The sequence below is a fragment of the Oncorhynchus gorbuscha genome, linkage group LG18, assembly GCF_021184085.1.
Source record: "Oncorhynchus gorbuscha isolate QuinsamMale2020 ecotype Even-year linkage group LG18, OgorEven_v1.0, whole genome shotgun sequence".
Classification (NCBI taxonomy): domain Eukaryota; kingdom Metazoa; phylum Chordata; class Actinopteri; order Salmoniformes; family Salmonidae; genus Oncorhynchus; species Oncorhynchus gorbuscha.
This window is the reverse complement of record NC_060190.1, coordinates 12,559,100-12,586,074: the sequence shown is the minus strand read 5'-3', so window position 1 is coordinate 12,586,074 and position 26,975 is coordinate 12,559,100. Positions and strand designations below refer to the sequence as shown.

General features: G+C 44.4%; 1 protein-coding gene across 1 annotated transcript in view; it reads right to left on the bottom strand.

The window, feature by feature from the left end:
* LOC124002804 (septin-9-like) overlaps positions 1-13,848 on the bottom strand; it is a 91,376-nt gene extending 77,528 nt beyond the window's left edge. The window contains exon 1 of the mRNA XM_046310552.1: positions 13,636-13,848. Coding sequence (XP_046166508.1) covers positions 13,636-13,660 — 25 coding nt within the window. The 5' untranslated portion in view covers positions 13,661-13,848. The remainder of the gene's footprint in view (positions 1-13,635) is intronic.
* Between the last annotated feature and the right edge of the window lie 13,127 nt (positions 13,849-26,975).

Sequence of the window (26,975 nt, the reverse complement as noted above, 5' to 3'; positions counted from 1 at the left end):
ACAAACACCCCAATCTACACACACACACACTGTAGCCCAGTGGGAATGAGACAGGCATGAATGAGCAGTGGGGTTATCTATATAGGCATTTTTACAGAAACCCGTTATCTACGGTCCCTTCTAACCCAAACCAGCTCTGTGGAGTTGTATGTCTCTCCCCCTCTGATGTACCTCCTTCCCCTAGCTCTCCTCGCTCCCCCACTCTTCATGTCATATGGCCATATGTCTGTGTGGGGGAGTAGAGGGACTGGATGGAGGGATAGGGGGGTGTGTGTAGATTTGTAGGTGTGTGTCCATATGTGTGTCCATGCTTGCTCACACACACACACACACACACACACACACACACACACACACACACACACACACACACACACACACACACACACACACACACACACACACACACACACACACACACACACACACACACACACACACACACACACACACACAGTGTGGTTACTAAAGGTCACTCAAAGAAACAGATCAGAGCTACATTCTGAATACATTTTCACCTCTATTAAAGAGGAACTCAGTCATAAGGAAGAAGCCAACTTCCATCCACATGGTGTTTGCCAATGTTACTCAAGTCTGTCAAAAATTGAGGCCCGGTTTTAAGGCTGTTAAAGCTGTTGAGCAATAACAAAGTTAATGGAATGCAGTGACTGCTTATGACATGTTTTAATTAAGGAGAACTCTTTAGGGCAGTCAAATGGCAGCACTAACCCAGTCTACCCTGGACCTAGTCAGTGCTCAGCTGGACAGGCGAGACAGTCAGACCCTTGGCCTGAGCCCAAAAGCACTGTGGTCTCTTTCACACAGACTCATGCAAGCAGGCACGCTTGCGACCACACGCACAAACACACACACAAAAACACACGTGACAATCTGTGACATCCTATTTGTGACACTCAGGCAATTAACAAAGCAGCAGTATCTTTTGGTGACACACTTTTTCATGTACGATATGTGTACGGTATTTAAACAGTGGTGCTGCGGTAAGCCAGCTCTGACTCAACGTTGGTTTACTATAAGCCTCAACAGGCCTGTACTGTAGTGGCTCCATGGTGAGACCTAATTGAGGAGAGGGAGACCAGCTCCAGTGTCCATCTGTAGAGAGAAGAGAGAGAGAGACCAGCTCCAGTGTCCATCTGTAGAGAGAGGAGAGAGAGACCAGCTACAGCGTCCAGCTGTAGAGAGAGGAGAGAGACCAGCTCCAGTGTCTAGCTGTAGAGAGAGGAGAGAGACCAGCTCCAGTGTCTAGCTGTAGAGAGAGGAGAGAGACCAGCTCCAGTGTCTAGCTGTAGAGAGAGGAGAGAGACCAGCTCCAGTGTCTAGCTGTAGAGAGAGGAGAGAGACCAGCTCCAGTGTCTAGCTGTAGAGAGAGGAGAGAGACCAGCTCCAGTGTCTAGCTGTAGAGAGAGGAGAGAGACCAGCTCCAGTGTCTAGCTGTAGAGAGAGGAGAGAGAGAGACCCGCTCCAGTGTCTAGCTGTAGAGAGAGGAGAGCAACCAGCTCCAGTGTCTAGCTGTAGAGAGAGGAGAGAGAGAGACCAGCTCCAGTGTCCAGCTGTAGAGAGAGGAGAGAGAGAGACCAGCTCCAGTGTCTAGCTGTAGAGAGAGGAGAGCAACCAGCTCCAGTGTCCATCTGTAGAGAGAGGAGAGAGACCAGCTCCAGTGTCTAGCTGTAGAGAGAGGAGAGAGACCAGCTCCAGTGTCTAGCTGTAGAGAGAGGAGAGAGACCAGCTCCAGTGTCTAGCTGTAGAGAGAGGAGAGAGACCAGCTCCACTGTCTAGCTGTAGAGAGATGGTTTCACTCATACGTTTCACCACCTACCCTCTACATAATCCAAACCTGCCTGCTGGAGGAGAACCTCCCACCACACTAGGGCTGTCCCCCCCCCCAACTCAAGAAGGAGCCAGAGATCAAGATAACCAGAAGAAAAAAATCCTTAATCTGTCCCAACCATCCAACTCCCGCTGGCTTTCGCAGATTCTGCTGTTACTCTCCTGAAGTTGCCGGTTATAGGCTACACGAGGAGTCGGCCAACTTTCTCACGAGGAATGCCAATTTATATTCAAATTTTTACTGATCTGTGTACCAGTTATGGTTTTCATATTCACATTTTTCATGGAACAATTTAATTTAATTTATAATAATGTCTTTGTATCTCAAAATCATTGTCATGTGGTACATCAAAACTCTATCCAGTTCTATATGAAAATGATATAAACTTAAAATGTAACTTCTATTGCCAACTATGTAAAAATAGCCTATAAAGCCAACAAATAAAAACATTGCAGCATGCAGTGTCCACACATGGCCTGTCTGCAACAAACTTGAAACATTGTATTAATTCTTAACTTGGGTCTGGCCTGAAGCTTCTTAAAACATTGTATAAAATATTCTGTGCCATCAGCTGTAGGCTATTTGCGCAAGGGATAAGTAATAATCAGGTAGGCCTATTGATGATGTTTCCACTGGATCAAACAGAGCATGACACTTTTCCTTTTACACTGAGTGGTTATGGAAAAGGGAGAGAGCTGGAAAGAATTCTCAAATACATTGAGGAACAATTGTTAGTCTGAATGGATGTAAAAACAGACTTTGCTTCCTAGCTGTTTGAGGTGAAGAAAACATTACTTTGAGAAGCCTATAGGCCGGCCTACTTCTATGCGTAATCAGGTGCACGCCCTTACTCAACATGGTCTTTTGTTTGGAGTGCTCCCGACAATGACTAAATGGACAGATTTCGTAAATGGAATGAAATAAAACAAAATGTGTTTCATAGGTTATGCGCTCTGCAAATAACGTGTCCACTCCGACAATGAGAGCGGTAAACGACTGGAATAATAATAATAACTCGGCAAAAAAAAGAAACGTCCCTTTTTCAGCACCCTGTCTTTCAAAGATCATTTATAAAAATCCCAATAACTTCACAGATCTTCATTGTAAAAGGGTGTTTCCCATGCTTGTTCAAAGAACCATAAACAATTAATGAACATGCAGGTGTGTCACAGCATCTTCGGACTGAACTTGTTGTCATTGCAGGCAATCTCAACGCTGTGCGTTACAGGGAAGACATCCTCCTCCCTCATGTGGTACCGTTCCTGCAGGCTCATCCTGACATGACCCTCCAGCATGACAATGCCACCAGCCATACTGCTCGTTCTGTGAGTGATTTCCTATAAGACAGGAATGTCAGTGTTCTGCCATGGCCAGCGAAGAGCCCGGATCTCAATCCCATTGAGCACGTCTGGGACTTGTTGGATCGGAGGTGGAGGGCTCTTCGCTGGGGAACTTTTAGGTGCCTTGGTGGAAGAGTGGGGTAACATCTCACAGCAAGAACTGACAAATCTGGTGCAGTCCATGAGGAGGAGATGCACTGCAGTACTTAATGCAACTGGTGGCCACACCAGATACTGACTGTTACTTTTGATTTTGATCCCCCCCCCCTTTGTTCAGGGACACATTATTCCATTTCTGTTAGTCACGTGTCTGTGGAACTTGTTCAGTTTAAGTCTCAGTGTTTGAATCTTGTTATGTTCATACAAATATTTACACATGTTAAGTTTGCTGAAAATAAACGCAGTGCACAGTGAGAGGACATTTCTTTATTTGCTGAATTTATATTAAATGCATTAACAGACATTACCGTAACCAAACAAACATTGTAGATTAGAAATGACAGGGATTAACTGTAAAATGTACTACTGGTGATCTACTGTATGTAATGGGGAATTGATAGACACTAACAATGAAACACAAACAATTCACACAATAAAGTTATGAAACAATGAATGTGCACAAATTGGGGCAGGAGAGAGCTCATTCTGGAGAGAGAAGTGCATTGTGCAGCCACACTCCCCATCTTCTTGGACTGTGCCATCCCCACGGCCTCCGCAATGGATTAGTCTCGGCCTCCGCAATGGATTAGTTCACTGAGATGGGCGCGAATAAGAGGTGTGCCAGAATTTTGTTTTTAGATATTTACAACTGCTCTACAAAAACATCATAATCGACCAAACAATCGACCAATCTAATAATTGTTTCAGTCCTACATCGCACACACACCGCACACACGCGTGCGCGTATGCACACACACACACTCGCACATATGCACACACATGCGCACGTATGCGCACACACATGCATGCATGCACACACACGTGCACACACACACACACATACGCACACATACGTGCACGTATGCACACACACGCACGTATGCACACACGCGCACGTATGCATGCACACACACATACGTATGTACACACACACGTGCACGCACACACAGGCGCACGTATGCACATACACACACGCACATATGCACGTATGCACACACACACGTATGGACACACGCGCGCATGCACGCACAGGCTCATATATGCCCACACACATACACACACGCACATATGCACGTAGGCACACACACACGTATACACGCACATACACATGCGCACGCTTAGGCGTGCACACACATACAAACACACTCATATGCAGACACACACACACCACCTTCACCACCCAGCCTGGGGAGGAAGGCTGTTATCCAGAGCAGATTCCTCTCGCATGACCGTACATCCTGTAAACACACACAAACACACACACACACGTTGTGCAGTAGGGCATAAGGGCATCGAAAGCAGACAGCCATGTACGCAAAAGCACCCATGCAAGACCCAAAAAGCTGTAGGCTACACGATGACTGACGTTGCATGGTGAGCCTAAGGGTTCACATTAAAATGTAAGCCGTCACTTTACTACATGACCTATGGCCAAACGCCTGACCCCAACATGCTACATTTAGTTACATAAGAGTCAAGGACTGGACCAGCACACAGCGGACCACTAGTATAGACATGCCTATGGGGCGGTGATGCACTATGAAGGACACAGAACAGTCAGAAGGAGATAAAAGATGAGTGGGAAGAGAAAAGAGAGATATAAGAGAGGTGGAGGTAGTGAAAGGACTGAATGTAAATGGACTGGAAGAAGAGAGGAGTGAAGGTAAAAGGGAGGAGAGATCAGGAGGTTCCCTCTGCAGGAGCATGTCTTCTGCACATCTGGGGAAGGGCCTCGGGGGCCGATGATATACACACAGGCATAAACACACACACACACACACACCCACACACACACACACACACACATACTTTTAGACCGTCTTTCTAAACCTACAGTAAGAGCTGATGATGCAGAATAAAGGGGGAATGAGGCAGAGAAAATAAAACAGACTGTGCCCGATTCGTCGCTGCAGCCACAATCTATGACCTCATCACAGCGCTACACAGCACAGCTCCCCTATTCTCTGTTAGACACAGACAGGCATGTCCTTCTCATGAATCTACTGCCCTGCTTTTACAATCAGATCTGCTGGCCTGGGGATCATTCACAACATTGGGGCGGCAGGGTAGCCTAGTGGTGTTTGGCAACGAACAGAAATGTTACAAGTTCAAATCCTCGAGCTGACAAGATACAAATCTGTCATTCTGCCCCTGAACAGGCAGTCAACCCACTGTTCCGAGGCCGTCATTGAAAATAAGAATGTGTTCTTAACTGACTTGCCTAGTTAAATAAAATTCAGGTTCTAAAAAGTCTCACCATCCTGAATAAAAACCCTGCTACGACACATCCAGCAGCTGTTAATCTAGGGCCTATGACACACACACACACACACACACACACACACACACACACACACACACACACACACACACACACACACACACACACACACACACACACACACACACACACACACACACACACACACACACACACACACACACTCTGCCTGATTGAGGGACCTTGATTTGATCCAATCACCTGATTCCCTCTGCTCCCGATGGCAGCCACATGCTCATCCCCCATCCACATATTCCCCACTGATGGTGTCCAAATGCTGCGGGAGGGGGGATGAGGGAGTGGGGATGAGGGAGTGGGGATGAGGGAGGGGGGATGAGGGAGTGGGGCTCACTGGGGCTTTGGGGGAATTGACACAGATTGAGATTGTGATTATGCAGAGTCAGTGTGGTTGAGTTAATGAGCATGGTCAATAAGACAGTGATTAGACTTGGTCTTTGACGTTTCTGATTGCTATCAATTTCTCATGGTTTTCATTGGTTAAAGATGACCTGGTGTAAACCAGTCAGAGAGACTTCCTACTTCATAACCAAATAGAGAATGAATTTCATGGCCAATATATAGCTGAATAAGTAATGTCCCAAAGGCTGAGTAATTACTCTGGAAATGGCAGCTCACAGTACAAAACAGATTGCAGATACTATCTAACCCACTCCCCTCAGGACAGTCATTTCTCAACTCGAACTCAAAGACAGACTTTTTTTTCCTTTCCAAAAGTCTGACAACCCCCAACCCCAATTCCAGGTCAGTAAGAAGTTAAATCAAAGTGTTGTAAAAGTGCTTGGACTGCAGTCCGTCCGTCTGTCCTTCCCAGCGTGGCTGTGGTGGTACTGGGACATCTGCTGGATATTTGCTCACCATAAGGTAGTAATTAGAGCCTGGAGGAAGCTGGCAGCAGACAGAATGGGATATATCCTCACAGTGTCGGGTCCACAGGCCCGGGAGTCTCCGGCTCTACATAGCCCAGACCTTGCCTGAGTCTCTGATCTGTTTGTGTTCCAACTTGTTTGGCGTGACACTCATAGTAAGGGAGTTGGCAAGACAGCACAAACAGATCTTGGATTCAGGCTATAAAATGCCTAGGTCAGAACCACACTTAGCATTTTGAATGACTGATAGAACTGACAGATGTAGTTAAATACTGAAACACATGTTGACATTGAGAAAATGGATCATCAACAGTGGCTTGGATGTCTTATCAATTCACTAAGTACTGCCTAACACACAGCAGGGTACAGAGTGCATGGACAAACAAGACTGAGGGCTAGGTAGTCAACAATAATGTGTGTTTCGGGATTACACACACACACGCACACACACACACACCTCTGTCCTGTCCCTGCGAATTAGACTAAACTGAGTCATGGTGAGTGAGTGAGTGAGTGAGTGAGTGAGTGAGTGAGTGAGTGAGTGAGTGAGTGAGTGAGTGAGTGAGTGAGTGAGTGAGTGAGTGAGTGAGTGAGTGAGAAATAGAGGGAGAGAACAATAGAGAGAGAAATGGAGAGGCAGAGAGAGAGAAAGAGTTCCTGTGGTTCCTTGTGGCTTGTGCCCCTGTAATCAGCATGGCAGGCTCCTGATGTCTAAATCTGCTGCACTGACCCAGACAGTCTCCACACACACACACACACACACACACACACACACACACACACACACACACACACACACACACACACACACACACACACACACACACACACACACACACACACACACAGTGTCTGTGCATGTGGAGTTTGGTCACAGACGTTAAATATGCCCTACATGGCTTCTACTGAGACGTTATGCAACTACATTGACATGGCCATCCAGTTCTGTGCATAGTACCTTAAGTTTGACTCTTTTAAAAACACATGCTATTACTGTTTTTAATGCATCTGCGGAAATGCAATAAAGTTTTGGGGGAAAAAAAACGTTTCTCTTGATTACCCCCTAATATGATAATATGTTTACAAGCCAATCTGCATGGCAATAATGACTAGCTCATTAGTCATGCTATGTTAATGACATCTGCTCTCAACAGAAGGTGTGTGTTTTATATAAGTTATATAACTAAATAATGGATAACACTAGAAGACTGCCCGTCACCCTAAGCCATAGTGACATGGCCCTGTTTTCAGTGTCCTGTTTTCAGTGTGTGTGTGTGTGTGTGTGTGGGAGGGGGGGGTTCTAGGCTTTAAGCTGAAATGTCATCCGTGTTACACAAATCAACATCCCTATATATAACTGAACTCTGACACACTGGCTAATGATGTCACCGAGCGCACCACAGTACTTCCGGCGGTTTAGACGGCATTCCGAAACAAAACGTCAGTGGGCATTCCTGCACGGCGAGGCTAAATCATAGAGGCATCTGGACCTGGGGAGACTGGAGACAAATGAGCCATAATAAGTCATGGGTTACTTCCTATGGGGGACGTAAGATTAGGCTAATGAAAGCTTAAAGCTTCTCCAGCAGGAAATGGAGATTTGGAACCATTTGTGCGGATATGCAAATTCACAGCACACCAAGTCCCGTTGAGAACCACAGGCTAAGTAGTGGGAGTTCTGGGTGGGAGTTCTGGGTGGGAGTTCTGGGTGGGAGTACTGGTGTGATACTCATCAACGAGAGAGGTTAATACGTCCCTTCGCAGACACTTTATTCTAAAGAGACAGAATAGTCAACATTATTAACAATGAATGACACAGGACGAACATGAACAAAACAGGCCCATGTGGGAAATCTAATCCACAACCCTTGTGTTGCCAGCACCGTGCTCGAACTCAGTGAGCCATTGGAAGCACGATCCACAGTGAGTTGGGTTTGGTCCAGTACAGAGTGTCTCAGACTCAGGCAACGAGCTGGCTTCACTGTAAGGCAGCATTGTTAAGGAGACATAAAGAGCAGTATTGACTCCTCATCTGCTGCTTGGTCACTACAGGACCTGGATCTGCCGTTGTGCTACTGAGTAGGAGGATGGCTGAGACACTGGAGCCTAACGGGAAAACTAGATACAACGGTCCTTATTACATACAGGGTTGCTCAACTCGTCCAGCCACACGGAGGGTTGATACACAGCATTCCTTTACTACGGCGTTGGTTGCTCAATTCTGGTCTAGGGGACACTCACACAGTATTCAGGCATTTGTTCCAGCCCAGCACTAATCTGATTCTGCACTTACACACCTGATTCAATTGGTCAATGGCTCGTTGATGAATTGATTCAAGAGTTAGTGTTTGGCTTGAACAAAAGCCTGCACTCCCTGTGTGGGGGTACCCTGAACCAGAGTTGAGAGACTCAGCCCTACTTTCAACTGTCTGTGCCCAGGAACCAGAGACGCCTAGCGGTCCCAGTTGACCCCGATGCGACATCTGAGATAATTTGTCACTTCCTCACATCAATGACATCACCGGGAGTGCTGCCCCATTAGGAACGACTACACCACACACAAATAATCTGACAAACACAAACACTGTTACAGATTAGTAACTCATACGCACTAACAATAGATTTATTTCTGGTCTCTCTTTCCTGTTAGTACTATCTTAGCTGAAGACTAGAATATAAATCGCTGTAGGTCAGGATAACGATTTTCCTGATGACAACCCATGCTGATGGGGACGTTACGCTTCACCGATCCATTTGATTCGCTATAAGTCTTTGAAAGGCTTGCTGCTAATGCACATCAGAGACCTGACACCCACTTCATTGTGGAGGCCAGCATCAAAAAATAGCAAGTGTAACAAGCTCATAACACACCCTTGAGCAACTCCTCAGCACAAAAGGTCCATTCAGTGTGCGGACAAATTCTGAGAGGAGTCAGTGTACAGTGCAGCTGACTGGGTTCACTCACATGTCCAGAGAGAGAGATGGGGAGTGCATTTACTCAGCTGAGCTCCCACCACGCTTTCATTTGGAGTTTGCTACTGGGAAATAGGCAACAACATAGGTACATCCAGCCCATTAGTTCTTAATGTGTATCCCTGACAGACAGACAGAGGCCTCTGTCCAGATGAAGATTCCCTGGCCTTGCATTCATAGGCGACATCAGACACAAAACAAAAGTCTTCCTCTGTGTGGAAGAAAATATTGAATAATATCTATGTCCACTGGTTGTTAGTAATGGAAGACTGAGGAGGAGGGTAGATGAGAGAGAAGAGCCCCCCCCCACTGTAACACAGCGACGCAAAATAGAGCAGCGCTAACCACAGGGATGGGAAATAGAGCAGCGCTAACCACAGGGATGGGAAATAGAGCAGCGCTAACCACAGGGATAGGAAATAGAGCAGCGGTAACCACAGGGATGGGAAATAGAGCAGCGCTAACCACAGGGATAGGAAATAGAGCAGCGCTAACCAGAGCGATGGGAAATAGAGCAGCGCTAACCACAGGGATGGGAAATAGAGCAGCGCTAACCACGGGGATAGGAAATAGAGCAGCGCAAACCACAGGGATGGGAAATAGAGCAGCGCTAACCACGGGGATGGGAAATAGAGCAGCGCTAAACACAGGGATGGGAAATAGAGCAGCGCTAACCACGGGGATGGGAAATAGAGCAGCGCTAACCACAGGGATAGGAAATAGAGCAGCGCTAACCACGGGGATGGGAAATAGAGCAGCGCTAAACACAGGGATGGGAAATAGAGCAGCGCTAACCACAGGGATAGGAAATAGAGCAGCGCTAACCACAGGGATGGGAAATAGAGCAGTGCTAACCACAGGGATGGGAAATAGAGCAGCGCTAACCACGGGGATGGGAAATAGAGCAGCGCTAACCACAGGGATAGTAAATAGAGCAGCGCTAACCACGGGGATGGGAAATAGAGCAGCGCTAAACACAGGGATGGGAAATAGAGCAGCGCTAACCACAGGGATGGGAAATAGAGCAGCACTAACCACAGGGATAGGAAATAGAGCAGCGCTAACCACAGGTATAGGAAATAGCGCAGCGCTAACCACAGGGATGGGAAATAGAGCAGTGCTAACCACAGGGATGGGAAATAGAGCAGCGCTAAACACAGGGATGGGAAATAGAGTAGCGCTAAACACAGGGATGGGAAATAGAGTAGCGCTAAACACAGGAATGGGAAATAGAGCAGCGCTAACCACAGGGATGGGAAATAGAGCAGCGCTAACCACAGGGATGGGAAATAGAGCAGCGCTAACCACAAGGATGGGAAATGGAGCAGCGCTAACCACAGGGATGGGAAATGGAGCAGCGCTAAACACAGGGATGGGAAATAGAGCAGCGCTAACCACAGGGATGGGAAATAGAGCAGCGCTAACCACAGGGATGGGAAATAGAGCAGCGCTAACCACAGGGATGGGAAATAGAGCAGCGCTAACCACAGGGTTGGGAAATAGAGCAGCCCTAACCACAGGGAGGGGAAATAGAGCAGCGTTAACCACAGGGATAGAAAATAGAGCAGCGCCAACCACAGGGATGGGAAATAGAGCAGCGCTCAACACAGGGATGGGAAATAGAGCAGCGCTAACCACAGGGATGGGAAATAGAGCAGCGCTAACCACAGGGATGGGAAATAGAGCAGCGCTAACCACAGGGATGGGAAATAGAGCAGCGCTAACCACAGGGATGGGAAATAGAGCAGCGCTAACCACAGAGATCGGAAATAGAGCAGCGCTAACTACAGGGATGGGAAATAGAGCAGCGCTAACTACAGGGATGGGAAATAGAGCAGTGCTAACCACAGGGCTGGGAAATAGAGCAGCGCTAACCACAGGGATGGGAAATAGAGCAGCGCTAACCACAGGGATGGGAAATAGAGCAGCGCTAACCACAGGGATGGGAAATATGGCCGAATCCGGACGCTATCATCTCGAAAAAAATGTTTTTATTCTTTCAGTGAAATACGGAACCGTTCCGTATTTTATTTAACTGGTGGCATCCATAAATCTAAATATTCCTGTTACATTGCACAACCTTCAATGTTATGTCATAATTACATAAAATTCTGCCAAATTAGGCGGGCCAAACTGTTGCATACTGTATACACTGACTCTGCGTGCAATGAACACAAGAAAGTGAACCAATTTTACCTGGTAATATTGCCTGCTAACCTGGATTTCTTTTAGCTAAATATGCAGGTTTAAAAATATATACTTCTGTGTATTGATTTTAAGAAAGGCATTGATGTTTATGGTTAGGTACACATTGGAGCAACGATACACACCGCATCGATTATATGCAACGCAGGACACGCTAGATAAACTAGTAATATCATCAACCATGTGTAGATAACTAGTGATTATGATTGATTGATTGTTTTTTATAAGATAAGTTTAATGCTAGTTAGCAACTTACCTTGGCTTACTGCTTTCGCGTAAATGGCAGTCTCCTCATGGAGTGCAACGAGAGGCAGGTGGTTAGAGCGTTGGACCAGTTAACTGTAAGGTTGCAAGATTGAATCCCCCGAGCTGACAAGGTGAAAATATGTCGTTCTGCCCCTGAACGAGGCAGTTATCCCTCCGTTCCTAGGACGTCATTGAAAATAAGAATGTGTTCTTAACTGACTTGCCTAGTTAAATAAAGACTAAATAAAGGTGTAAAACAAATCAAATGTACAGTTTCTAAAAAAAAGCGGCCAAATCAGTGTCCAAAAATACCGATTTCCGATTATTATGAAAACTTGAAATCTGCGCTAATTAATCAGCCATTCCGATTAATCGGTCGACCTCTAGTCTCAACCTCACAAACAGAGCACTGGTATCAGTATAAACAGATCTGAAGGCTCTCGATAGGTTTCAGCAGTGTAGTGGGGGACCTTCCACCATATTGCTAACAACCTACAGATTTAACATCGAAAGGATAAGCCCAAGGAGAAGGGTTAGTGAGTGTTTTGGGACAGGCTGTCTGGTTTGTCTCAACACCACCACTAGGAGAGGGCTGGTATCAGTATCAGAGCTCTCCCAGGAGCCGACATACAGTGATAATCACTCAAAGCACTCCATAAACTGCTGAGGATAATGCTATGTAGGAAAAGGCCCTGCTTTAAAGGCCATTCTCCTTCCCTCTGAAAGGTCACACACTGACTTAATGATGCTTAGCCTGGTCCCTGATCCATTTGTGCTGTATTGCCAACTGTAATCTGAGCATGAATCCCAACACACTAAAAAACACTTTGGCATCAGCATGTGTTATTTTCCAATTCTCTGATCCACTTGATCCCAGGAGCCCGTCCTGTGGTCCTGAACGTTGGGAACGAGTGGGAAGCACAGATGGGGTCTGAGAGGAGCCAGTGAGCAGAGGTATGCTGTGACACACACACACACACACACACACACACACACACACACACACACACACACACACACACACACACACACACACACACACACACACACACACACACACACACACACACACACACACACACACACAACTATATGTATTAATAGAGCACAGCCTAGAGAGGGCCAGCACATCACAGCCATAGAGAGCAGGAAGGAGAAGGACAAAGGGATGAAGCATAATGGGACAGACAGAGGCCTTAATGGCTAGAGAAGTCCAGGAGGCTCTCCTCTAGAAGGAGAACACTCAGTCTGCATACACACACTGGTCAGAGGGGAGAGAAGAAAAATGTAAAAAGAGACAGAAAGATCAAATAAATAAAAGGAGAGAGTCTCACTAAAAAGGAGAGAAAGAGAATAAAGGTGACTGACCTGTACCTCTCCCTGTGTTAAACTATAGGCTCTTTGATTTGTCTAATGACAAGTCATGCAAGTAATGAAAATACAGGGAAATGCAGACATGTAGGGAAAAACACTAGCCTATAGATCATTAAACGAACATGTATTCAGAAATGTACATAAAAGAGGTTCAAATTAAAATAATTATGTGCTGAAAATACATAATAGACAGACATGTACTCAAACATATCACATCATCTGCAACAAGCCTCCAAGATCTCGTGGAAATAAAGCAACTTGAAATTGAGGGGTGGGCGCACAATAGTGTATTCCACAATAACAACACATTTCCCAACATACCTGAATTCGCAGGACTTTTCTTCATGTTCTGGTCTTTTGGGCGACAATTAGTCAACGTTTCCACCCAACAAATGAATAGAGTATTCGTCCAAGTATTCTTGTACTAGATCACGCTTGTCCTTTCACTGTTCTAACTGTTGCCGCGGCTCATGCGTAACCGTTCGCCGTATCCCAATTCAAACCATCGAGTAGCCTACTCGAACTATCGTAGCCTAGCCTGTATTATTTATTGTCACTGAATGTTTCACCAAGCCTGATGTGCACTTCGTGGGATGCTCCAAGTTTCAGACCACACAAGCGTGCATACGGAATCACGGGTGCATCAGTGGCACGAATGGATGTTGATGTGCCTTTTACGCACGTCCCACTTATGAACATGCTGTTATTTTAGTGTTCGGCTTTCTATGCATGACATCATCCGTGCGTATTCAATCAATCCATGTGAAGAGAGAGAGGTCGCAGAGACGACGTCATAGGTTGTTGACGTACGAATACATTTGTTTGAGCTCATTGGCGTCCCCAAAATATCGCTCTACTGACCATTACATGGAAGATTGAGGAGGTTCTATTCGTAAATTAGAACACATCCATTGCATTTTATTGTGGTGTAAAATGTCACAAACACCCAATTTAGCCGTATAAATATTAATGACTCAGATGTTTCTATTACTGAAAAAAATATTAAGGCTACATGCAACAATTTTACTGAGTTAGAGTTCATATAAGGAAATCAGACAATTGAAATAAATGAATAAGGCCTTAATAATCTACGGATTTCACATGACTGGGCAGGGGCACAGCCATGGGTGGGCCTGGGAGGGCATAGGCCCACTAAATTGGGAGCCAGGCACAGTCAATCGGAATGGGTTTTACCCCACAAAGGGGCCTTATTACAGACATAAATATTCCTGTGTTTTATCAGCTGTCCGGGTGGCTGGTCTCAGATGATCCCACAGGTGAAGAAGCCGGATCTGGAGGTCCTGGGCTGAATTGGTTACACGTGGGCTAAGGTTGTGAGGCTGGTTGGATTTACTGCCAAATTCTCTAAAACAACATTGGAGGTGGCTTATGGTAGAGACATGAACATTCAATTCTCTGGAAACAGCTCTGGTGGACATTCTTGCAGTCAGCATGCCAATTGCACGCTCCCTCAAAAATTCAGATATCTGTGGGATTGTTGTGTGACAAAACTGCATATTTTAGTGTCCTTTTATTGTCCCCAGCACAATGTGTACCTGTGCAAATGATCATGCTGTTTAATCAGCTTCCTGATTTGCCACACCTGTCAGGTGGATGATTTTATTACATTTTTGGGGCAAAGGAGAAATATTCACTAACAGGGACGTTTTATTTTAGATAAATAAACTTTTTGTGCATATGGAACAATTCTGAGATACTTTATTTCAGCTCATGAAATATGGGACCAATGCTTTACAGGTTGCGTTTATATTTTTGTTCAGTATAGTTGTAGTAATAATGAAACTATAGCCTTTTGGATTGTCAGCTGAAGGTATGGACCACAACTGGCTCTATGTGAACTTACAATCCCAACAATCTGTTTTAACGTTTAGAAACGTTCATAATCCTAGCTCGCAATACGGTTTTGGAAACGTTTGGAACTTAACTTTTGTACCAGTGAGTAAGAATATAAGATACTCTTACTGTAAGCAGTTTAGAAAGTTGCACCCAGCTGTAACAGCCTTCAGCCATGGAATGACACATCCTCTCACCCTGCACTCACATTTCCATTGGACCCTTCCATTCCACATTTCCGGTCAGAAGCAGGTGTTAATCAAAACACAGCTGGCTGCAACTTTGCTATACTGTGTCATGTATACAGTAAGTGTATATTTTGTGTTTGAAAAATGTTGTCATTCATATTAAAGTTCAGTTACAAATGTTTCCAAACCTGTTTCGCGTGTGAGGCATATTTGCTTTTGGGCAGCGTCTAAGAGTCGGGGCATTTCCCTGACAAGGCTATAGGGGACGTCCAATGACCCAAATCTAGTGCAATTGAATTGGTGTAGTGATAAGGGCTAAACCCACACGAGCTCGAGGTTAAGACATTATTTGGGCTCCTCTTGTGAAGCCTAAATGAAACACTTACCTTGATGAAATACAGTACTTATTCATTTAAAATGGTTAGTTCCAACTCTGACCTTTTAAAACAACAACATTTTAATCCAGTATGCCCATACTTGGTCTGCAGAGGAGGCTGGTGGAAGGAGTAATAGGAGGACGGGCTCAATTTAGTGGCTGGAATGGAGTTAATGGAACGAAGTCAAACGTGGTTTCCATGTGTTTGTGTTTGATACCATTCCATTATTCCATTCCAGGCATTACAATGAGGCCCACCAGCCTCCTCTGGTAGTTTTTTATATGAATGATATTGACCTATCTGCCTCTTCAATGTGCAAAAACAAAATGCCATATAGGCCTCGTGCAGCCAATCAAAATTGATTAAGCTGCTGATTGTAAACGTAAAACAGCTGCCGATTGTTTAAAACAAAGGCTTTGACAAAATACTCACTGTGTGTGGGGGGGACCCAGGCTTGAGCTTTGGACCCCCCTTGACTAGATCACGTGTCAAACTCCTTCCAAAGAAGGCTGAGTATCTGTGGGTTTCGCTCCTCTCTTCACTTGATGAATTAAGTTCACTAATTAGTAAAGAACTTTCTTCACCTGGTAGTCTAGGTCTAAACGGAAAGTTTTAAAATAACCTGCAGACACTAGGCACTCCATGGAATGATTTAGGCATAGTCTTAGCTGCAATAGGAACCCTGTTGAGGGGCTGAACGTTAGACTCGCTGTCATTTATGTACATTTTCGTATAGTCAATATTACTGCATATATTACGTTGAAACAATGTTGATTCAACCAGTGTGTGCCCAGTGGGTAGGCTTCTGTTGGCCTACTAACGGGCATTTTAGTTTACAAGCTGTAACTCCATTTATGGAGGTCTGTTGTTTTTAGACATTTTTCTCACAGCAAACGTGAATACCAAATGAGCCCATTGAATGCATAGACAATTCTGGGTTCCTATGCTTAGACATTTCTGACAGATCTTACAATGCCTGGATAGGTTTTTTAAGTATCAACTAACCATATGTTGTAGCAAATTGTCAGTTGTTGGCAAGGCACACAAACAGTGGTTAATGCAAGCAACTGTCTGTGCAGGGGAATGCGACCATTGGGCTTGTTCGACATTGCAGGCGACTGCCTAATAACGGATCTACAAATCACCTTGCATCAAAAATAACTACTCATAAATGTTTGTAGACCAGCCAGTCACCATTTACCCACAATGCATCATGGATTTAATGCTCTAAAACATGGCAAGTGCCATCCCCTCATACCCTAAAACATTATCATGCTTTTGCTTCCCTCTAGTGAGCATACCGTTAACAACTACAGTTTCTGGTACTGTCTGAAAAATGACAGTCACATCTTTTCTGAATTACAAGGGAGAGGCCACAGCAGAGCATCTATCACTGTAAACTTTAAACACATCTTATACCTGTGTGTGTTGACGCAGCCTTAGCCGGTCCTTATCACCATTTTAAAAGGTATTTCATGAAGTTAATGTCTAAAATGCTTGAAAGTAAATACGTGTGGTTTGGATAAAGTGAACTAGTCCATTGCCATGCATAGCTAGCTGCCATTTTAGGTGTGCCTGACCTAAATTGTCTGCTACCAAGTTGAATGCTCAGGTTGAAGCCAGGTGTGGTGAGCTATGTAATTAGCAAGCAGCTCACATGCTTTCAGTCTCTGAGGAGTAGTTCTAATCATGTTCTACTTGATGTAGTTCTATGTCTTTTAAAGTAAAGCCTACTTGACTAATTATGGTAATTTTAACAAATGAATGTAATTAACTGAATTTGTTTTTCATAGTATTGCTTGGTCTAATTAACAAAGTAAAGTTGGTTAATCGATATGGGAATGGTTTAGGAGCTAAGGTAGAAAGGCTATAATTTACTCTCAGCTCAGGGTTGAACACCATTTTACAATTTGCTCCATAGCAGTTTGTTGTAGAGCGGATGAAGAAGTAATCTTTGGTTACGCTGTTTAGCCTGGACTTTTTCCACATTTTGTTACATTACAGCCGTATTCTAAAATTGATTAAATAAATTATCCTCAGCAATCTATACATAATGCCCTATAATGACAAAGCAAAACAAGGATTTTTGCAAATGTATTAAAAATAAAAAACAGATACCTTATTTACATAAGTGTTCAGAACCTTTGCTATGAAACTCAAAATAGAGCTCAGGTGCATCCTGTTTCCATTGATCATCCTTGAGATGTTTCTACAACTTGATTGGAGCACTGTCAAACCATAGTTGGCAGTGCATATCAGAGCAAAAACCAAGCCATGAGGTCGAAGGAATTGTCCGTAAAGCTTCTAGACAGGATTGTGTCGAGGCACAGATCTGGGGAAGGCTACCAAACAATGTCAGCAGCATTGAAGTTCCCCAAGAACACAGTGGCCATTATTCTTAGATGGAAGATGTTTGAAACCACCAAGACTTTTTCTAGAGCTGGCCGCCCGGCCAAACTGAGCAATTGAGGGAGGAGGGCCTTGGTCAGAGAAGTGACCAAGAACCCGATGGTCACTCTGACAGAGCTTTAGAGTTCCTCTGTGGAGATGGGAGAACCTTCCAGAAGGACAACCATCTCTGCAGCAATCCACCCATCAAGCCTTTATGGTAGTGGCCAGACGGAAGCCACTCCTCAGTTAAAGGCACATGACCGCCTGCTTGGAGTTTGCCAAAAGGCACCTTGAGACTCTCAGATCCTGAGAAACAAGATTCTCTGGTCTGATGAAACCAATATTAAACTCTTTGGCCTGAATGCCGAGCGTTACATCTGGAGAAAAATTGGCACCGTCCCTACAGTGAAGCAAGGTGGTGACAGCATCATCCCTTGGGGATGTTTTTCAGTGGCAGGGACTGGAAGACTGGTCAGGATCGAGGCAAAGATGAACAGAGCAAAGTACCGAGAGATCCTTGATGAAAACTTGTTCCAGAGTGCTCAGGCAGTTAGACTGGGGCGACAGTGCACTTTCCAACAGGACAATGACCCAAAACACACAGCCAAGACAACACAGGAGTGGCTTTGAGACAAGTCTCTGAATATCCTTGAGTGGCCCAGCCAGAGCCCGGACTTGAATCTGAACAAAAATCTCTGGAGAGACCAGACAATAGCAGCAATGCTCCCCATCCAACCTGGCCGAGCTTCTTATTTATTTATTTAACTAGGCAAGTCAGTTAAGAACAAATTCTTATTTTCAATGACGGCCTAACAACAGGTTAACTGCCTGTTCAGGGGCAGACTGACAGATTTGTACCTTGTCAGCTTGGGGATTTGAACTTGCAACCTTCCGGTTACTGGTCCAATGCTCTAACCACTAGGCTACCTTGCCGCCCCAGGATCCGCAGAGATTAATGGGAGAAACTCCCCAAATACAGGTGCCTGACTTCACCAATGCTCTTGTGGCTAAACGGAAGCAAGTCCCCACAGCATTTTTACAACATCTAGTGGAAAGCCTTCCCAGAAGAGTCGAGGTTGTTATAGCAGCAAAAGGGGGACCAACTCCATATTAATTCCCATGATTTTGAAATGAGATGTTCGACAATCAGGTGTCCACATACTTTTGGTCATGTAGTGTATCATCTTGATCCTGCTGCCATCTACTCCAGACATACCAGAGAGGTCTTGGTTGACTTCACTTAACAATGTCTCCTTACTTTGCTCTTGTTTGCGACGCTGGTGTAAGGAAGTTTAAGGAGCATCAACCCCCCTGTTGGAAAGCCAGAGGTAGATTTCCTCAGCCTTTCACAAGCATCTTCTGGTGACACCATAGTTTGCCAACGAGGAGGTGAACACTGAGGTAAGAAATAACAGCCATCGGAAAAGGCCTATTATTCTGATAGTCTGATAGTCATTGACCCATCACCTGGGCAACCTTCAGCACACTCACCAGTGGAGCGACCCAGACGAGGAAGATGACGGCACACATCAGGGTGGTCAAGATGCTGGTGATGATGATGATGATGCTTTCCACGCCAGATGGGCACGGCTTCTCATTGGCTGGGTGAAAGGGGGCCAGTGTTACTGCAGTAGCTGTGGGGCATGGCAGCTAGAGGGCATCGTCTATGGAAGACATCACCAGATGGCAAAATTTAACCAGTATGCACAAAATAACTATCGGAGACAGAATTGTACAAAAGAAAAGTCACTGAAGAACAATGTTTGTCAACTTTCTGGTATCTGGACCAACAGGCTATGGTTGTTTAAATTGAAACTAACACTTGAGATTTGACCAAATTGGTCTGAAACACCTGAGGGACTGCTGCCAGTCCATGAACCATAGACTGAGAAACACTAGTCTGGATTCTAGATTGCACACATTTTTTCTACATGTGAAATGGATTGTTCATTCATGAGAAGAGTAAAACATATCACAACTCCTAGAGTGTAAAAGTACATCTACCATTCACCACGAACAGAGTGGAGCCTCTTCCTCAGTTGATGTCATTTTCATATGTGGCTTCATTGAATTTTGTGTAAACACACCAGTAGACACCTGTGTCCTCTATGGTCAGGTTACTGACGGTGATGGTCAGTTGGTCCACAGGTCCCTCAGTCTTCACTCTGTCCCAGTAGCGTTTCCTGGGGGTCAGCTTGGAGTCACGCTGGTAGTAATACAGCACCTTCCCATGGTTGTTAGATTCAAAGATACATATGTACCATACTGATGACTTAATACATAATCAACCTTGATTGGTGGGAAGAAATAGCTTGCCTTACCTGCTGCTGTGGTCAATTCATTGAATGAGAAGTGAACAACAGCAAACTCCTCAGCAGTGACATCATATACTTAACACCCCGGCAGTCCTACAATCTAAGCTAGATGCCCTCAATCTCACTCAAATCATCAAGGAACCCACCAGGTACAACCCTAACTCTGTAAACAAGGGCACCCTCATAGACGTCATCCTGACCAACTGGCCCTCCAAATACACCTCCGCTGTCTTCAACCAGGATCTCAGCGACCACTGCCTCATTGCCTGTATCCGCCACGGAGCCGCAGTCAAACGACCACCCCTCATCACTGTCAAACGCTCCCTAAAACACTTCTGTGAGCAGGCCTTTCTAATCGACCTGGCCCGGGTATCCTGGAAGGACATTGACATCATCCCGTCAGTTGAGGATGCCTGGTCATTCTTTAAAAGTAACTTCCTCACCATTTTAGATAAGCATGCTCCGTTCAAAAAATGCAGAACCAAGAACAGATACAGCCCTTGTTTCACTCCAGACCTGACTGCCCTCGACCAGCACAAAAACATCCTGTGACGGACTGCAATAGCATCGAATAGCCCCCGTGATATGCAACTGTTCAGGGAAGTCAGGAACCAATACACGCAGTCAGTCAGGAAAGCTAAGGCCAGCTTCTTCAGGCAGAAGTTTGCATCCTGTAGCTCCAACTCCAAAAAGTTCTGGGACACTGTGAAGTCCATGGAGACCAAGAGCACCTCCTCCCAGCTGCCCACTGCACTGAGGCTAGGTAACACGGTCACCACCGATAAATCCATGATTATCGAAAACTTCAATAAGCACTTCTCAACGGCTGGCCATGCCTTCCGCCTGGCTACTCCAACCTCGGCCAACAGCTCTGCCCCCCCGCAGCTCCTGGCCCAAGCCTCTCCAGGTTCTCCTTTACCCAAATCCAGATAGCAGATGTTCTGAAAGAGCTGAAAAACCTGGACCCGTACAAATCAGCTGGGCTTGACAATCTGGACCCTCTATTTCTGAAACTATCTGCCGCCATTGTCGCAAACCCCTATTACCAGCCTGTTCAACCTCTCTTTCATATCGTCTGAGATCCCCAAGGATTGGAAAGCTGCCGCAGTCATCCCCCTCTTCAAAGGGGGAGACACTCTGGACCCAAACTGTTATAGACCTATATCCATCCTGCCCTGCCTATCTAAGGTCTTCGAAAGCCAAGTCAACAAACAGGTCACTGACCATCTCAAATCCCACCGTACCTTCTCCGCTGTGCAATCTGGTTTCCAAGCCGGTCACGGGTGCACCTCAGCTACACTCAAGGTACTAAACGATATCATAACCGCCATCAATAAAAGACAGTACTGTGCAGCCATCTTCATCGACCTCGCCAAGGCTTTCGACTCTGTCAATCACCATATTCTTATCGGCAGACTCAATAGCCTCGGTTTTTCGGATGACTGCCTTGCCTGGTTCACCAATTACTTTGCAGACAGAGTTCAGTGTGTTAAATCGGAGGGCATGCTGTCCGGTCCTCTGGCAGTCTCTATGGGGGTGCCACAGGGTTCAATTCTCGGGCCGACTCTTTTCTCTGTATATATCAATGATGTTGCTCTTGCTGCGGGCGATTCCCTGATCCACCTCTACGCAGACGACACCATTCTATATACTTTCGGCCCGTCATTGGACACTGTGCTATCTAACCTCCAAACGAGCTTCAATGCCATACAGCACTCCTTCTGTGGCCTCCAACTGCTCTTAAACGCGAGTAAAACCAAATGCATGCTTTTCAACCGATCGCTGCCTGCACCCGCATGCCCGACCAGCATCACCACCCTGGATGGTTCCGACCTTGAATATGTGGACACCTATAAGTACCTAGGTGTCTGGCTAGACTGCAAACTCTCCTTCCAGACTCACATCAAACATCTCCAATCGAAAATCAAATCAAGAGTCTGCTTTCTATTCCGCAACAAAGCCTCCTTCACTCACGCCGCCAAGCTTACCCTAGTAAAACTGACTATCCTACCGATCCTCGACTTCGGCGATGTCATCTACAAAATGGCTTCCAACACTCTACTCAGCAAACTGGATGCAGTCTATCACAGTGCCATCCGTTTTGTCACTAAAGCACCTTATACCACCCACCACTGCGACTTGTATGCTCTAGTCGGCTGGCCCTCACTACATATTCGTCGCCAGACCCACTGGCTCCAGGTCATCTACAAGTCCATGCTAGGTAAAGCTCCGCCTTATCTCAGTTCACTGGTCACGATGGCAACACCCATCCGTAGCACGCGCTCCAGCAGGTGTATCTCACTGATCATCCCTAAAGCCAACACCTCATTTGGCCGCCTTTCGTTCCAGTACTCTGCTGCCTGTGACTGGAACGAACTGCAAAAATCGCTGAAGTTGGAGACTTTTATCTCCCTCACCAACTTCAAACATCAGCTATCCGAGCAGCTAACCGATCGCTGCAGCTGTACATAGTCTATTGGTAAATAGCCCACCCATTTTCACCTACCTCATCCCCATACTGTTTTTATGCTGTTTTTTATTTATTTACTTTTCTGCTCTTTTGCACACCAATATCTCTACCTGTACATGACCATCTGATCATTTATCACTCCAGTGTTAATCTGCAAAATTGTATTATTCGCCTACCTCCTCATGCCTTTTGCACACATTGTATATAGACTGCCCATTTTTTTCTACTGTGTTATTGACTTGTTAATTGTTTACTCCATGTGTAACTCTGCGTTGTCTGTTCACACTGCTATGCTTTATTTTTGCCAGGTCGCAGTTGCAAATGAGAACTTGTTCTCAACTAGCCTACCTGGTTAAATAAAGGTGAAATAAAAAATAAAATAAAAAATAATAATAATATCACCACAGCTGGCTGTGTACTGCTGTCTGTCTCTGTATGTATGTCTCTCTACTTATAAAGAACAGGAAATAGGATACATCTGACATCACAGTCAACCACATGCATGTATTACTGCAGTGAATTCCAACCTTTTGCGGTTACTGTACCACCAACTGAATTTCGCTCTGCCCGGAGTACCCCCAGAGTACCCCCTCGTGCAGTTTACCAGTAAGCCTATGGTCTAATCATGAGTCTTAAGTTCCTGCTGTGGATAGGCCAAGTACGTCCATGGTTCTTTGTACCCCTGGTTAAGAATCTCTGTATTACTTAACACTGTAAACAATCTCATTTAGATTTCTTTACTGAATGAAATTCTCTATATATGTTATTATAATTTCAATGGTTTATTGTGTTAGTGTGTTGGACATGAAATATGGTGAGTGGAGAGTTTAGATGGATTGTATTGTTATAGAACCACAACAACATATCCAACTGTAAATGAACTTCACTGCATTCACATTACAACAGGCATGCTAGAAAAGCATATCAAAGATACATCATGTTGTGTTCATGTTATTCACCTTCCAGATGTCGATTTGTCTCAATGTTAACCTTTCTAGTGCAGCGGAACCCCTCGACAGCATTCTGCTGAAAAGGCAGTGAGCGAAATTCAAAAATATTTTTTTGAAATATGTAACTTTCACACATTAACAAGTCCAATACAGCAAATGAAAGATAAACATCTTGTTAATCTACCCATCGTGTCCGATTTCAAAAATACTTTACAGCGAAAGCACAACATATTATGTTAGGTCATAGCCAAGTCATAAAAACACACCTCCATTTTTCCAGCCAAAGATAGGAGTCACAAAAAGCAGAAATATAGACAAAATGAATCCCTAACCTTTGATGATTTTCATCAGATGACACTCATAGGACTTCATGTTACACAATACATGTATGTTTTGTTTGATAAAGTTCATATGTATATCCAAAAATAAACATTGATAAAATATTCAAGTGTTATTCACAGAATTAAAGATAGACTTCTCCTTAATGCAACTGTTGTGTCAGATTATTGAAAAAGCATAATCTGAGAACGGCGCTCAGAGCCCAATCCAGTCAGAGAAATATCCGCCATTTTGGAGACAACAGAAGTTAGAAATAACACCATAAATATTCACTTACCTTTGATGATCTTCATCAGAAGGCACTCCAAGGAATCCCAGTTCTATAATAAATGACTGATAAAGTTCCATAAAGTCCATCATTTATGTCCAAATAGCCACTAGTTGTTAGCGTGTTCAGCCCAGTAATCCATCTTCATGAGGTGTGAGCACTTCGTCTAGACAAAAACTCGAACATTTCCGTTACAGCTCGTAGAAACAAGTCAAACGATGTATTGAATCAATCTTTAGGATGTTTTAAACATAAAGCATCAATAATGTTCCAACCGGAGAATTCCTATGTCTGAAGAAAAGCACTGGAACGAGAGGCAACTCTGTCGGGAGCGCGCGTCATGAGACCAAGGTACTCTGCCAGACCACTAACTCAAACAGGTCTCATGAGCCCCTCCTTTATAGTAGAATCCTCAAACCAGTTTCTAAAGACGGTTGACATCTAGTGGAAGCCGTAGGAAGTGCAACTTGACTCCATAAACACTTGGTATTCGGTTGGCCAAACTTTGAAAAACTACAAACCAGAGATATCTCACTTCCTGGTTGGATTTTCCTCAGGTATTCGCCCACCATATGAGTTCTGTTATACTCACAGACATCATTCAAAACGTTTTAGAAACTTCAGAGTGTTTTCTATCCAATGCTAATAATAATATGCATATATTAGCATCTGGGACAGAGTAGGAGGCAGTTCAATCTGGACACGTTATTCATCCAAAAGTAAAAAACCATCCCCCTATCCCAAAAAGGTTTTAATCAAACTCAGCTCAAATCTCTTCTCATGCGTTGCATCAGAATTTGAATGTGAGGAGGGAATTCCCTCTAGTGGACATGTTGCTTCTGTTCAATGTCACATGTCTAACTTCAGTTCAATCAATCCAGGGTTGTATTCACAAGGGATCAAATGAAAGCTGATGTAGAGGGACCACCAGACCATGTCCAATAAGAAACTTTTGTTTTCGGTGTCCGCTGTGAATTGTTTAGCTACTTCCCTGTACTGTTACCAGGCTAAAAAAAAGTACAGTCTTTAGGTACTTTATCCACTTCTATAATACTTAATGTCCAAATAGCCACTTGTTTTCAGTGTGTTCAGCTCATAATAATTAGAACATAATAATTAGAACACATCCATTGCATTTTACTGTGGTGTAAAATGTAACAAACACCCAATTTAGCCGTATAAATATTAATGGCTCAGATGTTGTAGTGCCAAATTCTCAAAAATGTCTTTGGAGGTGGCTTATTGTGGAGAAATGAACATTAATTTCTCTGGCAACATCTCTGGTGGACATTCCTGTAGTCAGAATGCCGATGGCATGCTACCTCAAAACTAGAGACATCTGTGGCATTGTTTTGTGACAAAACTGCACTTTAGTGACCTTTTATTGTCTCCAGCACAAGGTGCACCTGTGTAATGATCATGCTGTTTAATCAGCTGCTTTATATGCCACACCTGTCAGATGGATGGATTATCTTGGCAAATGAGAAATGTTCACTAACAGAGATGTAAACAAATTTGTACACAACATTTTAGATAAATAAGCTTATTGAGGGTATGGAACAATTCTGGTGTATTTTATTTCAGCTCATGAAACATGGGACCAACACTTTACATGTTGCATTTACATGTTGCGTTTGTTCAGTAAAGTTGTAGCAATAATGAAACTAATTCAGTGAGGGCATAGACCTAAAAATTTGTCTCGCTGAAATTGCCTTTGTCTCGCTGAAATTGATTTCCCCCCCAAATGCAATGTATCATAATTTCTTTAGGCCACTGACAAAAACTTTAGCTCCAAACTTTTTATTATAGCACATGAAAAGGGAGAATTTAATATGGATGAGATCAGTCACTCGCTTAATATTTTATACTTATAGCTTAAGTTTCACATTTCACTTGAAATAGGCAAGTGAGCTCCTATTGTCTGAGCCTTATCTTGCCTTTTGGGTTGTCTGCTGAAGGTATGGACCACAGTTTGCTCTATGTGAACTACAATCCCAACACTCTGTTTTAACGTTTAGAAACGTTCATAATCCTAGCTCGCAATACGGTTTTGAAAACTTTTGGAACTGAACTTTTGTACCAGTGAGTAAGAATATAAGATACTCTTACTGTAAGCAGTTTAGAAAGTTGCACCCAGCTGTAACAGCCTTCAGCCATGGAATGACACATCCTCTCACCCTGCACTCACATTTCCATTGGACCCTTCCATTCCACATTTCCGGTTAGAAGCAGGTGTTAATCAAAACACAGCTGGCTGCAACTTTGCTATACTGTGTCATGTATACAGTAAGTGTATATTTTGTGTTTGAAAAATGTTGTCATTCATATTAAAGTTAAGTTACAAATGTTTCCAAACCTGTTTCGCGTGCGAGGCATATTTGTGTTTAGACAGCATTTGGGCAGTGTCTAAGAGTCGGGGCATTTCCCTGACAAGGCTAAAGGGGACGTCCAATGACCCAAATCTAGTGCAATTGAATTGGTGTAGTGATAAGGGCTAAACCCACACAAG